At 43.7% G+C, this 15,206-nt stretch overlaps 1 protein-coding gene across 1 annotated transcript in view; it reads left to right on the forward strand.

Moving 5' to 3' along the window:
• The window catches only part of PPP1R36 (protein phosphatase 1 regulatory subunit 36), a 43,877-nt gene extending 40,695 nt beyond the window's left edge, over positions 1–3,182 (forward strand). Inside the window, exon 10 of the mRNA XM_059914442.1 lies at positions 3,056–3,182. Within this exon, the coding sequence (XP_059770425.1) occupies positions 3,056–3,128 (73 nt within the window). The 3' untranslated portion in view covers positions 3,129–3,182. The remainder of the gene's footprint in view (positions 1–3,055) is intronic.
• The last annotated feature ends 12,024 nt before the right edge of the window (positions 3,183–15,206 follow it).

The following is a 15,206-nucleotide window of genomic DNA, read 5'->3' on the forward strand; positions in this document are numbered from 1 at the left end:
GGTCACTGACAAGTCCCCGACCTTTTGGCTTTGCAGAAAAGAATTCCCACAAAGATGAAAAGTAGTGAAACAAGTGAAGTGTTTATTAGAAAAAAAGAGTACAGTACGTGTGGATAGACACACAGGTGGACTCAGAGAGAGAGTTGCGCCCTCGTGGTAGTTTGAATCACTTTTATGGGGCATTTCTTCCTGGTTTCCTTTGGCCAATCATTTTGATTTGCCTGGTTCAGAGTCCGTATTCGGTATATCTCAGGATCCTCCCATGTGTGCGTGCGCATCTCTTAGCCAAGATGGATTCTAGCGAAGAGGCCTATGGGTAGTTGACATCACTTACTGTGGGGTGGCGGTCCCTCCCTTTTTGACCTCCAAGGAGCTTTCTAGTTGGGAAGGTTTCCTTGACTTCGAGAATGAGAAATATGTGGTCTCTTATCTTCTATCTGGGCAGGGTGCAGCCTCCTCTCTCAATTGTCCTGCTAGGGACAATTGGAATATCAGTCCACAGGGAACAAATCTCCAACTGCTTACCCTGGTCGGGGGGACCCATCTACCTTCTGCCTCAATTCTTGGAAGAAATTGCAAAAGTTCCTATGAGGAAAATAGGTTACAGGAAAGCTGAAGATAGTAAGATCCCATGTGTGTAAAAAACACATATCATTATATGTGTAGAAAGTCTGGAAGGAAATAACTAAATTATTAAAAGCGATTCTCTCTGAAAAGTAGGATTATGCATGATTTTTCTTGAAACATTTCTTTGCTTACATGTATTTTCTATTTTTATTTTTTATTTTTTATTTTTTTTAAGAAGAAAGACTTTCTTTTTATTTATTTATTTATTTACTTTTGGCTGTGTTAGGTCTTCGTTTCTGTGCGAGGGCTTTCTCTAGTTGCGGCGAGCGGGGGCCACTCTTCATCGCGGTGCGCGGGCCTCTCACTGTCGCGGCCTCCCTTGTTGCGGAGCACAGGCTCCAGACGCGCAGGCTCAGTAGTTGTGGCTCACGGGCCCAGCTGCTCCGCGGCATGTGGGATCCTCCCAGACCAGGGCTCGAACCCGTGTCCCCTGCATTGGCAGGCAGACTCTCAACCACTGCGCCACCAGGGAAGCCCTCTATTTTTATTTTTACAACAGATATTTTTTCAAAAGCATCCCTGATTTCTTGCAGAGTGGTGACATCTAGCACCCACCCCATCCAGCAGTGCACAAGGGACCACAGCGCCTAGAGCAAAAGAATAGGTAATTAGCCACAAAAGGAGAAACACAAATGACCAGGATGAAGGGGTATTCATTCTCACTACTGATTAGAAGTATAAATTAGAACATATGATTCCATTTTCACCTATATAATTGGCAAAGATTCCGAGAAGTGATCATGTTTAATCTTGGCAAGTGGGTGGGGAAGTAGGCATTCTCATACACTGGTGGGAGAGTATACTCTGGTATGAGCCTTCAGGAAGGCAATGTGGCAGTAATATATTACCTTTTGAATATATTTGTGTATTTTGTGTATTCATTTAGGGCTGGTTCAGATATCTGGCTCCTACATGTCCATCTGTGGTGGTGTTGTCCATCACTGATTTAAAACTTATTGAAGGGTGGAACTGTGTCATTCCACGCAGCCCTGTGACCAGATAGACACTTCAGAAGTGCTTTTTTTTTTTTTTAAATAAATTTATTTATATTTATTTTTGGCTGTGTTGGGTCTTCGTTTCTGTGCGAGGGCTTTCTCTAGTTGCGGCAAGTGGGGGCCACTCTTCATCGCGGTGCGCGGGCCATTCACTGTCGTGGCCTCTCTTGTTGCGGGGCACAGGCTCCAGATGCGCCGGCTCAGTAGTTGTGGCTCACGGGCCTAGTTGCTCCGCGGCATGTGGGATCTTCCCAGACCAGGGCTCGAACCCGTGTTCCCTGCATTGGCAGGCAGATTCTCAACCACTGCGCCACTAGGGAAGCCCCAGAAGTGCTTTTGAGGACGATTATGGTAATGATAAAATAAATGACTTATCTTCTTGGATTTTCAAATGGTCATCAGTCATTTGTTGATAGCCTAAGCAGGGCTCAGTGCCTTGCGAGGTCTATCAGGGACTCAAGCATAAGGTAAGGTTCCTGTCCTCAGGGCTGACCTACAGAGTCAGGACAAAGCTCAGTAACAGCATGGGGGAGCATGCAGGTAAGGCTAAATTGTGAAGTGGAGACTACCACAGGCTCAGCAATGAGCCAGCTCAGAATCATCTGTGCAGAAATAATGAGGACCTCGGAGAGGAGGGGCTCACATCTCATTTCCACTGGTCACTCCATCCTCCTTCTGCACCGACGCTCTGATGAACACTCTTACCAAGCAGCACAGCTGGTGCATTTGAATTTGCCTCTTTTTCCTGGCAGGCAGTGATTTCTTTCAAAGTGTATCTCAGGGCAACCCAAATGGTTGATGAGGGAAAACTTCTCTGTATAGAAATATTCCCGGTCAGAAATGTAGAAGAAATGATAGAGTTAGAATCTTACCATCTTGCAAAAACCTTAATGGAATAACAGGTGTAGGCAATGATTATCAGCTGTAGTTAACATCACGAGAGACATCTAGTCCTCAGGTGCCTGGATGGGAATAAACACCACCACCTATGAAGTGTGCCTGCCAAAAAACAAAACCCAGAGCAGATTGAGCCTCTAAATCTAACATTTGATTTATAGGAAATTCAGGGGAGTAGGAATATGCTAAATAATACTACAGAGATTCCATCAGAAAAATTTTAAATGGAGGGAACTCTATAGAAACAATGCCCTATTCTTCAGTAAATGACAAGGGGGAAGAAAGGAGGAAAAGAGAAACTTTAGGTTTAAAAAAGAGACTTAAAAGACATCAGTCAAATGCAATGCGTGGCCCTTGCTTGGATCCTGATTTGAACAAGCCAAGTATTTTAAGATATATATACTACATATAATGTATACATATATTCATATGTCTATGACATAATCAGGGGATATTTGGTATTGAGGAATTTTTGGTAAATTTGGTAAATTTGTTTTGATATTGTTGTTTTGTAACACTCTCTCACCCTTTTTTAGAGGCACAGATTTAAACATTTACAGAAGAAAAAAAAAAAAGGCAGGCAATGGAAAGGAAGCTGAGAAAAAATGAGTAGGTGTCAACTCTCCATAAACTACGGGACGTGATTGCAGGTTGACTGGTGATTTTTACGTCCTCTTCTCCAGTCCTTTTACTTTACAAGTGCAGACCAAACCGTGTGTGAGAATGTTAAACAAACAAAACACACCCTCCAGGAAAAGAAAACAATAACAAAAAGCAGAGAATCAGTGACACGCTCGGACAGCTGGGGATGAACTTGAGACTGTGCCAGTAGCGGGGCAGTCAGGCCTCGTGTGGATCCGGGCATGGGTTTAGAGCACGCTTTCTCCTTCAGGGGCGTGTGTTCTTTCATGTGACTTCTCTGAGCCCACTGACTCTGGATGAACGTGCTGCTTCCTCCCCAAACGCTGTTGCTTTACTTGGGAGTAATGATCTCCTCCTCCACGCTCAGCTTTTTCCCTTCATACACATGCCTTACCGTGGCCGATAATCACACGCTGATGCAGACCTAAAGAGCACAAATGGAGCGTTTGCTTGAAGACTGAAGAGTCTTGTGTCACTGCACACAAAGACTAAAGCGAGGAGGAGCCCTAAATGTCATCACACGCTGCACACTGTAACACGTACCCATTAGAGAACAATTGGGTGGATTTTTAGAGCTGGAAAATTTTTTCCCATTAGGTCTCACAGCAAACCAGGAAGAATGGTGGTTACACTGCTGGCTTTTCAAGCCAGGACCCTGAGGTACAGAGCTGTTGTTACCAGTCTAGAACTGTCAGTTTGTCTTACTAAACCACTGCTTCATTGTTTCACAAATATTTATTGTGTACCTGCTGCACTGGGCCCGGAGGATATCCCCACGACAAGGCAAACATGGCCTGTGCCCTTCGACGCCGCTGCAGCCCCCTCTGGCAGAGGGTGACTGAGAGGGAGTTAGCGGGGACCAGACGGTCTGTGCTCTGTAGGTTGTGGCCAGATGTTGGGATTTTATCTAATTGGGATGGGAATCAGATGGAGGACCTTAGGCAAAGGAGTAATATGATCCAATTTAGTTTGAAAGGATTGCTCTGACCATGGTGTGGAAAATGGGCTAGGAGTGGGGGATGGAGAATGGAGGCTGGGAGGCCCGTTAGAGGCTACAGAGGTGGCCCAGGAGAGGGAAGATGGCGACTTGGACTAGGGATGGATTCTGGATAAGGTAGAGTTGACAGGATTTGCTGATGGATTGGATGTTGGGGATGAGAAAAGAGAAGGTGAGGAAACCTCTAAACTTTTTGGCCTGAGCCATTGGGTGTTTGGTGTTTCCACAGGGGAGACTGGATGAGGAACAGGTTGAGGGAGAAAACCTTGAGTTCTATTTGGGAATGTTAAATTTGAGATGTCAACTAATCATCCATGTAGAGATGAGTTGGCCTTAGGATATAGAGATCAGGAATTCTGGGGAGAGATCAGAGCTGGAAATACAGATTTTGGGAGTAACTGGCTGTGGGCCTGGATAAGATTACCTAAGGAGAGTGAAGCTAGAGAAGACAAAGGATCAGTTTAGGTCACTCTACAGCTTAGAGGGGACAGAGGAGGAACAAGCAACATGCAGGAAACTCCTTACGTGCTCCAACAACTCAACTTCAGAATGTGCAACCAGCCAGTGAGGTAAGAGGAAAAGTGGAAGACCAGAGAAAAAAGTGTGACATGAAGTAGGGAGTGAGCAGCTGGGTAGAAATGCTGCAGAGAGAACTAGTAAGATGACAACAGAGAGGTGACCATCAGATTTAGGGACATGGAGGTCAACTGTACAGAGGTATGGAGGTGTGGATGTATGGAGACCCCTTGAAATGGGCTGAGTAGAGAAAGGCAGGTGAGAAAGTGGACCAAGACTGTGGACAATGCAAGGTTTGCTGTGAAGGGGAGGAAAGAAATGGGGCAGGATATACGGGGAGATGTAGGGTCAAGGGGGTATAGTTTTATTGTTGGGTTGTCTTGGATTTTGGCTTTTTAGAGACAGGAGATACTAGAACGTGTCTGTATGCTGATACAGATGATCTAGTAGAGGTAGGGGATATTTGTAGGGGCTGAGACCTTGAGGGCTCAGATGGGAAGCACAGGTTGGGGGTTGCCCTTAATGGGAAAAGGCATCTGCAGTCACAGGAGGAAAAGCAGAGGGTGTGACACTCTTTCCCCAAGTTCTTTTGATTATCTTAGATGCCCGGAGGCCCCTTCCGTGTGCATTACTTTAGCAAGGCCCAGTCTCTGAATTTTCAGAAGAATTACAGATAGCAAAAATTCTTAGCCAAAGTAGTGCATTCTGAATGCTGGACTTTCAGACACTGCATAGGAAATACATAGCTGGGCTGGGAAGTGTCTTTTTGGTTTCCCTGAAGCCACACTTTTTGGGTGATCATCTACTCCACTTATGTGTAAGACCAGTTGGGAAAGTTGTATCATTTTTTTCCCCCTAGGATCCCTTAACCAAGTCCTGGATCATCAAGCATTAAAATTAACAGCACCTGAGCTCTGAGTCAGCTTCAATTCTGTAGATCTTACTTTGTGCCCTGTGGGTTCTATTTTAAGTTCATTTCTCTTCTAGAATTGACTGCCAGGGGAAAACCTTTTCTGTGATTACTTTCATCACAGAACAAGAATATATGACTTATCTTGGTTTCCTCTTTATCTTTTGCTTCAAGGAAGCACAGAAATAAATTTACTGCTTAATCATAAGAACTTAGATCTTTGGTCTCTCAGATTTTTATTTTCTATCTTCACAACTTTGTGTTACTTATCCCTTTTCTTTTGTTTCTTTTTTAAATTAATTTTTTTATTTTGAAATAATGGCAGATTTACATGAAGTTGTAAGATATAATACAGAGGGATCCTGCGAACCCTTTACCCAGTTTTCTCAATGGTAACATCTTGCACAGTTACAGAACAATTTCACAACCAGGATATTGATATTGATCCAGTCAAGATACAAAACATTCCATTGCTATGAGGATCCCTCATGTTACACTTATAGCCACACACTTCTTTCTTGTCCCCACCCTCTCCTTAACCCCTGGCAACCACTAATCTCTCCTCCATTTCTATAATTTTGTCATTTCAAGAATGCTATATACATGTAATCATACAGTACCTAACTTTTTGGCATTGGTTTTTTTTCACTCGATATAACTTTCTGGGAATTCATCCAGGATGTTACATGTATCAGTAGTTTGTTCTTTGCAGCACTATTTACAATAGCCGAGACATGGACAGATGAATGGATAAAGAAGATGTTGTACCTATATACAATGGAACATTACTCAGTCATAAAAAAGAATGAAATAATGCCATTTGCAGCAACATGAATGGACCTAGAGATTATCTTACTAAATGAAGTAAGTCAGACAGAGAAAGACAAATATCATATGATATCACTTATATGTGGAATCTAAAAAAATGATACAAATGAACTTATTTACAAAACAGAAACAGACTCACAGACCTAGAAAACAAATTTATGGTTACCAAAGGGGAAAGGTGGGGGGAGGGATAAATTAGGAGGTTAGGATTAACATATATACACTACTATATATAAAATAAATAATCAACAAGGAGGGCAATTCCCTGGTGGTCCAGTGGTTAGGGCTCTGCGCGTCCACTGCAGGGGGCATGGGTTCTATCCCTGGTCGGGGAACTAAGATCCCACAGGCTGTGCGGCACGGCCAAAAAAAAAAAACCACAAGGACCTACTGTATAGCACAGGAACTCTACTCAAGACTGTAATAACCTATATGGAAAAAGAATCTGAAAAAGAATAGATGTATGTGTATGTATAACTGAATCACTTTGCTGTATACCTGAAACTAACACAACATTGTAAATCAGCTATATTCCAATATAAAATAAAAATTAAAAACAAATAGTTTGTTCCTTTTTATTGCTGAGTTGTATTCTGTGATGTGGATGTACCGAAGCTTGTTTAATTCATCCTTCAAAGGACATATGGATTGTTTCCAGTTTGGGCTATTACAAATAAAGCTGCGATAAATATTCATGTACAAGTTTTTGTGTGAACATAAGTTTTCATTTCTCTGAGCTTATACATTTTATAGTTAATTGTACCAGGTCTTTTTCTGTGAGTGGCTAGTATATAATCATAAATAAAGACTACCTACTATTTTTGTATTGTGATTGTTATTAGCATGTTATTATCTTTCATCTTCCAACTCCTCTCATGGCCTGGAAAAAAGCAGATGAAACTTGGAAGAGTTACATAGTGTGTTCGCAGGTCCAGTGGAGACTGAATTCTGATATATGTTCTCAACTCCTGGCTTTTATGTGGCTATTATGGAAATCACTGCAACTCTTAAGACAGAGTTTATTTTTGCTTCTTCTCTCTGGAATCCTGGTCGATATGAAACAAGCTTGATTTCTAGTCGCTTGCTTAGGAACGGCTCAGAGGTGTGGTTGGATATTCTTTCAATGTGTGTGGGCAATTAAAACAAAAGTTCTAAAACAGATGCAAGTACAGCTGTCCCCTAGATTCACTTCATCTTGATCTCACATTTGAAATTAAGATAATCACTTCACGGCACCGTGGTTTTATACAAATCTCTGCTAAAAAGAATGTTCAATTTAGAGAAAGATACAGAATGAATCCACCATGAAACCCAAGCCATGTGTTTTTATTGAAACCACAGCTGACCAACCATAATGGAGAAATGGAGGGTGAGAAAGCGTGTGTAGCTGTTCGTTTTTGAGATTCTAAAGTGACACGGCCAGAGACAGCTGTCACTCTCTCTGCCTATATTAGTCTAATATCTGGCAATTAAATTCTATTGGCTCATTTGTTTCATTCAGCATTCTGCTCACTCGGTGCCGGAGACTGGGGTGGGGTCTGGAAACTGGGAGATTAATGAGATGCTGTTCCTATGCTCAAGGGGCTCACAGTCCAGTGAGGGGGAAGGTGATGTCTAAACAGTCACAAGATGATGCGCTAAGAGCTTCCAAAGTGTATTCCAAAGTCTGCAAGTGGTGCCAGCGGCAGCCTCCGGTCACCAGGCGTGCTGGCAGCAGGGGGCCACCGGACTGGTTCGGCAGTGTGGTCTTGTCTGTGGTTATAGCTTGTTGTCCACTCTCCTTTAATTCTTGTATGTTTTCCAAGGCTTCCTGGTGATTCTACCCAAAGTACTCCCAGTAAATTCTCTTTCTTCTTAAATCAGCCAATGTCGATAGATACACTGCTAGTTTCAGGTTATTAGGTATCCCTCCAGGATTGATTTATGAATGTAAATGCAGGACTAAGCCTCACCCAGTTGTGAAAATGATGAAATACTTCCATGTCAGTTGGTAAATAAACACTGCTCCCAGCCCCCTGAGGCCCCAGGCTCCCTGGTCCCTCCCCTGGCACCCTCTCTCTTCTTTACAATCCATCATCTCAAGGTGTTACACTGGGCATAGGTGCTCTGGTACTACGGGTGGCATTCTTTCTGATTGACAGGTGCCTCTGGTGATGCATCTAAACGTACACGGTATACGTATATGTTATGTATGTAAGTATATATAAATATCAAAAATTCAGGATGAATTCGTGTCAAATGGGAACTTACTGCACGTTCTGTGTGGCTAATGTGAGACCTTTCCATATAAGCACATGTAGATTTATTTCCTTTTCAAATGGCTGCTTGTGTTTCATTACAGGGATTTAACTACAAATGATTTAACCAATTTGGGGAGGTTTTAGAAAATAGAGATATCCTTCCCCCACATCTCAGTACCACCAACAAGGGTGTATCCAAGACAGCAGAGTAGAAAGACCCTGAGCTCAACTCTTCGCTCAGGCACACCAAAATGACAGCTATTTATAGAGCAGCTATCAATGAGAACAACCTGAAGACTAGCAGAAACATCTTCTACAAATGAAAATATAAAGAAGGGCTTCCCTGGTGGCGCAGTGGTTGAGAATCTGCCTGCCAATGCAGGGGACACGGGTTCGAGCCCGTCTGGGCTCGATCCCACATGCCGCGGAGCAACTGGGCCCGTGAGCCACAATTACTGAGCCTGCGCGTCTGGAGCCTGTGCTCTGCAACAAGAGAGGCCGCGATAGTGAGAGGCCCGCGCACCGCGATGAAGAGTGGCCCCCACTTGCCACAACTAGAGAAAGCCCTTGCACAGAAACGAAGACCCAACACAGCCATAAATAAATAAATAAATAAAATTTAAAAAAAAAAAAAAAGGAGCCACAACGAGATGGGTAGGAGGGGTAGAGTCACAGTATAGTCAAGACCCACACCTGCAGGTAGGGGACCCACAAACAGGAAGATGACCACAATTGCAGAGGTTCTCCCCAAGGAGTGAGAGGTCCAAACCCCACACTGGGCTCTCCAGCCAGGAGGTCCTGCATTGGGAGGACGAGACCTCAGAACGTTTGGCTTTGAATACCAGTGGGGCTTAATTTTAGGAGACCCAGAGGGCTGTGGTAAAGAGACTCCACTCTTAAAGGGCACATCCAAAATCTCACACGCTCTGGGACCCAAGGCAGAAATAGTCATTTGAAAGGAGCCTGGGTCAAATCCACCTGCTGACCTTGGAAAGCCTCCCAGAGAGGCAGGAGATAACTGGGACTCACCCTGGGGACACAAGACACTGGCGGCAGTCATTTTGGGGAGCTCATTCTGTCACAAGGACGCTGGTGGTGGCAAGTGCCATTTTAGAATCCTCCCTCTAGCTTATGAGCCCCAGGACCCAGACTTGCCCAGTATCAGTCCTGGGATGCCCCTAGCCAAGCAGCTAGCTGGGCTGGGACACAGCCCCACCCATCAGCAGGTCAGCTGCCCTAGGCTCCTCTAAGCCCCCGGCTACCCTGGGACCCAGCCCTGCCCACCAGTGGGCTGGTACTAACACTGGTTTGCAACCTCACCCATCAGTGGGGCGGGGGAGGGCACCAACCCTAGGAGCCCCTAAGTCTCAGCCCTGCCCACCAGTGGCCCAACATCAGCTCTGGGACTCCCAAGGCCCTGCAGCCAGAGATCCTGGGACCCAGTTCCATCCACTAGTGGGCCAGCACTAGCCCCGGGCCCCCTGGTCCTGCAGCCAACTGTCGAGATCCAGCCCCCACCTGCCAGCAGGCCAACATCAGCTCTAGGACCTCGAGCCTTACCACCAGAGAACCCGAGACTTTGTATGGTGACAGATAGTAACTAGACTTATCATGGTGATTATTTTGAAATGTATAGAAATATCAAATCACTATGTTGTACACCAGGAAGTAACGTAGTGTTATAGGTCAATTATTCTTCAAAAGTAAAGAAACAAACCCATAGAAAAAGAGATCAGATTTGTGGTTACCAAAGGCGGAATGTGGGGATAGGTGGGGGTGGGCGGAGGGGGAGTGGGGTGAAGGTGGTCAAAAGTTACAAACTTCCAGTTATAAGATACATAAGTGCTAGGGATGTCACGTACGACGTGATAATATACTACTGTATTATGTTATACGTGAAATTTGTTGAGAGTAAATTCTAGGCATTCTCATCACAAGGAAAAAAATATTTTTTTTCTATTTCTTGAATTTTGTATCTATATGAGATGATGGATGTTCACTAAACCGTGGTAATGATTTCATGATGAATGTTAGTCACATCATTATGCTGTGCACCTTAAACTTGTGCAGTGCTTGTACTGTACTTGTGCTGTGCAATTACATACTGCAATTGTACAGTATGTCCATTATATCTCAATAAAACTGGAAGAAAAAAAAAAACACCTGCAAGATGGAGATTCAGGAAGTCTAGGGAGAGGCTGACCATGTGAATTTTCCAAACTCTCCAGGTGGTTCTCCCGATCTGGGATTTATTGGCATGAGCAGTGCATCAGCTGACGCTGCAAACATGGAAGCAAAGAAAAAGCCATGAAACTTCCTTTATAAAAGAAGGCCTGTCTTCTCCTTTCTAGGACACAAGATATAAAATCAACAATATAAAAACTTGTGTTTAAAGACTTCCAATCCTTAAGTTTATAGTTGCCCTGGCTTGCTACCAGATTGTAATTTTTCTCTGTTTAGCAATAACTAAAAAGAATGCCAGTCTAGAAACAAGATGAGGGGCAGAGCCCTCTCAATAAGTTCCGTATAGACAGGCCAAGCTTTTGTTTCCAAAGAACATTGCTGTCCCTCTTGTATTTAGAAAAAATTCAACTTTGGTTGTCTTCCAGGAACTGAGCAGTGGCCAAACATCAGTATTTCTTCAGATTTGAAAGTGAATCTTGATTTTTTTTTTTTCATAAGTCGGCATAAAGCTCAGATAATCAACTACAGTTCTTGGAAAGGATTAAAATGTAATTCAGTTCAGCACTTCCAGGCAATCTGGAAGCTAGAAAAGTATATTTATGGGAAAAGAGGTTTATATAAATACTTTATTCGGTGACCCACATGATAGAGTTGAGAATAAGCATCTTGTGTTGGTGGATGATACCAAATAAGGTGGAGTTGCTAACATCCCATATAGTGAGAACTAAACTCACTGTGACCCTTTTAGATTGGCCTTGACACACTTTTAAAAAATGACCCATACCACAAATACAAGATGAAAAATGGCTCACAAGAGCTATAGTGAAAAAAAATATGAGATTTTCAAAGTTAACAACTATGTCACAAGTACAGAATTAGTCAGCAATAGAGAAACTATTGAGAAAACAAACAAAAAAACATGATACTGGAATGTTAATGAGGAAAAGATATCAAAACTCCTGAATACTTTTCCCACATATGGCCTGGGTCAGGCCTTAACTGGAAAATACTCCTATCCAGTTTGGGTCTTCATAATTTGGAAGTCTATCTAAAAAAATAAAATGTGCCTGAAAAATGTGGGTGACTTATGAGATAGGGGGAGAAAAATCTCTGAGAGAAAAATTAAGCTAATTGGAATTATTTGAACTGCAGAAAGAAAACTCAGAAACAGCTTTAGAACTGTCTTCAAATATTCATGGTATGATTATGGAGTGCTGAATATCTTTTTCTCTTTTCTACAAAAGACACAACTGGAAATCAAGAGGTAAACACGCAGTAATTTGGATTAACTTAGATCTGAGGACATGTGTTCTTGAAGTAGATTAGTGTACTGGGTAGCTGTGTATAATACCTAGAATGTACAGACCACGGACTCTGGAGCCAGACTGCTTGAGTTCAGATCCCAGCTCAGCTGCTTAATATCTATGAGCCTGACTTCCCACAACCTGTCTCAGTTTGCCCATCTAAGAAGTGGGAGGTCAATACTGTCTGCCTCATAAGGTTGTGGGGAAGATAGTATGAGATGATGTAGGCAAGTCCCGAAGGGATGCGATTACTTGCTGATCACTAAGGATGGTAAAACTTCTAGAATGGACTCCTGGAGGGGATCCTTGAATCTTCTCCTAGACTGTCTCAAACTTATGGTTAGATTTATAGTTCTAATTTGAGACAACTTTGTGAACAACACATGGCGTCTGCGCGAAACATCTCACACAATATTTTAGCCATCATTTCAAAATTGCCTCACTCTATCACATTCTTATAACACAAAATTATAAATCTTGTGCACCCAGCTGAGACTGCCTTGCACACAGTACGCATATGTGATCAGGTGGATTGCAAACCTGGACATGGCTCATGAGACTATTTGCTCCTTGGTCTTTTGATATTGCAGAGATATTATCAAATAATCTTCATATCATATACCTTGGAATATATTCATGTCTGAAATTTGTGTTAATGAGCCAGTTTAACTCAATTCAAATAAATTCCATTTAGTTCAACTAAGCATTATCGAGGACGTGTGCTAGGCCCTTGGAACAACAAATGACTCTTGTTCTCTGCCTTTAAAGACCTCACAGTTTTACAAGAAGAAGAAGCAAAAATAGTTCATTTTAATATCATGTGACAGAAGACAAATTTCAGGGGCAAATTGCCATGGAAGCATAGAACCTGAATGATGATTTTTTTTTTTTTTAACTTTATAGCTACTTTATTTATTTATTTATTTATTTTTGGCTGTGTTGGGTCTTCGGTTCGTGCGAGGGCTTTCTCTAGTTACGGCAAATGGGGGCCACTCTTCATGGCGGTGCGGGGACCGCTCTTCATCGCGGTGCGCGGGCCTTTCACTATCGCGGCCTCTCCCGTTGCGGGGCACAGGCTCCAGACGCGCAGGCTCAGTAGTTGTGGCTCACGGGCCCAGTTGCTCCGCGGCATGTGGGATCTTCCCAGACCAGGGCTCGAACCCGTGTCCCCTGCATTAGCAGGCAGATTCTCAACCACTGCGCCACCAGGGAAGCCCCTGAATGATGATTTTTGTCTGGGAATCACCAAAGGCTCACAGAAGTCCAGACACTTAAATGAACTTTGAAGAAAGAGGGGAGCGGAGAGAATTTCTCAGGTGAAGCTGAAAGGAGGTCTAGAGAGTGACAGCTTCTATTGGGTCCAGGGGCTGGATTTTTGTTATTGTTACCATTATTATTGTCATTATACATTACCATTATTACTTTGCCTAAGTCATGTTGGCATAAATCTGTGACATTTCTAGATGAACATGAACATGAAGCAGTATTTGAGGCAACAAGAACTCAAAAGGCCATGGGTTTAAGTTGTACCTCGGCTTTGCAGAAAGATTTCAAAAGCACCACTAACAACTCAGAGTAAGAATCCTGGTGTGTGTGTGCATGTGTGTGTATCCATCTATGTATTTATTTTTTGCCATTCTTACACATTTGGACCAAGACAACTTCTAAATAGTAAAATAATAAATGCCAGAGCAAGATGTCCTGTCTGTGATAAATGGAAGAGAAGGCACTCTTTCTAGATCCTCGTTTGGAAGGATTCTGGTCATATCTGCCCAATCACAGGGGTGTATGAGATGTAAGCACTCTTCCCCATTTATCTCTGGGGTCCAAATTGGTGAAAGCATACAACATTCTGCATGTAATGTGGGAAACTTCAAGAAATTTCAACCCCCTGCCTGCTGTTACTGACGCCGAAAACTTGGCTTCTGTGCACCGGTGCCGAATTGAATCTTGGAGACAGAGTTTTGGGTGAAGTAGAAAAGAATAGCTTTATTGCTTTGCCAGGCAAAGGGGGACACATCAGGCTCAGGCCTCAAAAACTGTGTGTCCTAACCTGGGGGGATTTGGTGAGGAGTTTTATAACAATGGTTCAAGGGCGGGGTTGCTGATAACGATCAGGGTGTGTGCAGGGCCTGTACTCCCTTAATCTGGCCTCAGGGGGTCTCCTGATCTTTGAAGAAGGCTTTATCAAGAAGTTAACAACTTCCATTTGTTGGGGTTTTTTGTTCTGCAGAAGAGCTTATCCTTATATGTATCCCTTGACCTACCAACAAGAAATGGAGGGCATGGAAAGGTTTCCGTGCTCAGGAGCCCCCACAGGGTCCTGCTCGGTTTCATTCCGAAGGTTTTTAAGACAGGAATAGTAGGAGAAATGGTAAGAAGAGAGAAAGGAAAGCTCAGAGGAGGACACAGGTGTCCTGCAGAGTCAGGCTGAGTGGTGGTCCCAGGGGTCTCTCCTAATCTCCCTCCAGGCAATGAGGTTGTTCTCCTGCTGATGTTTTCCTCAATAACAAGAAACGAACCCTGTCATAAGTCAGGCCCTCCTGCGGTTACAAGGAGGGCAGCCCTGGCGCCACTGACCAGGTTGATCCCCACCCAACAGGCTCAGGATCCTGGGGGACAAAGCTGCATGTCTGTCCCTGGACACCAGCAAGTCTCTGGAATGGCGAACGGCCCCGGCAACATTGACAGGAAGGCTTTATTTTCAGGGCTGGGGGTGGAGAAGCAGCTGAACGAGGACTGTGCGGTGCTTTGCTGTGGTGCAAGGTCAAGGCTTTTTTTTCAAAGCAAATGACAGATTGTTCTTTGTCCATCTGTAGCTAAGTGACACCCGAGGCCCCAGGAGGAATAGTTGGTGCCCATCACGGGACGCCACGCCCTCATCACATGCTTGTGTCAGGCTCTAAAAGGAGTCTGATGAGCTGGCCTGCGGCCTTGCCCCTGACCTCTGGCCAACAACTCGACTTTCTCCCCCTTCTCTTCTCTGGTGTCTGGTTTCACAGATGCCAAGTAAAAACCTCATTGATTCAGCATTTGAAATCACTGGAGCTGAACTAACTAAAGTTT

Source organism: Balaenoptera ricei, chromosome 2 (assembly GCF_028023285.1).
Source record: "Balaenoptera ricei isolate mBalRic1 chromosome 2, mBalRic1.hap2, whole genome shotgun sequence".
NCBI lineage: Eukaryota > Metazoa > Chordata > Mammalia > Artiodactyla > Balaenopteridae > Balaenoptera > Balaenoptera ricei.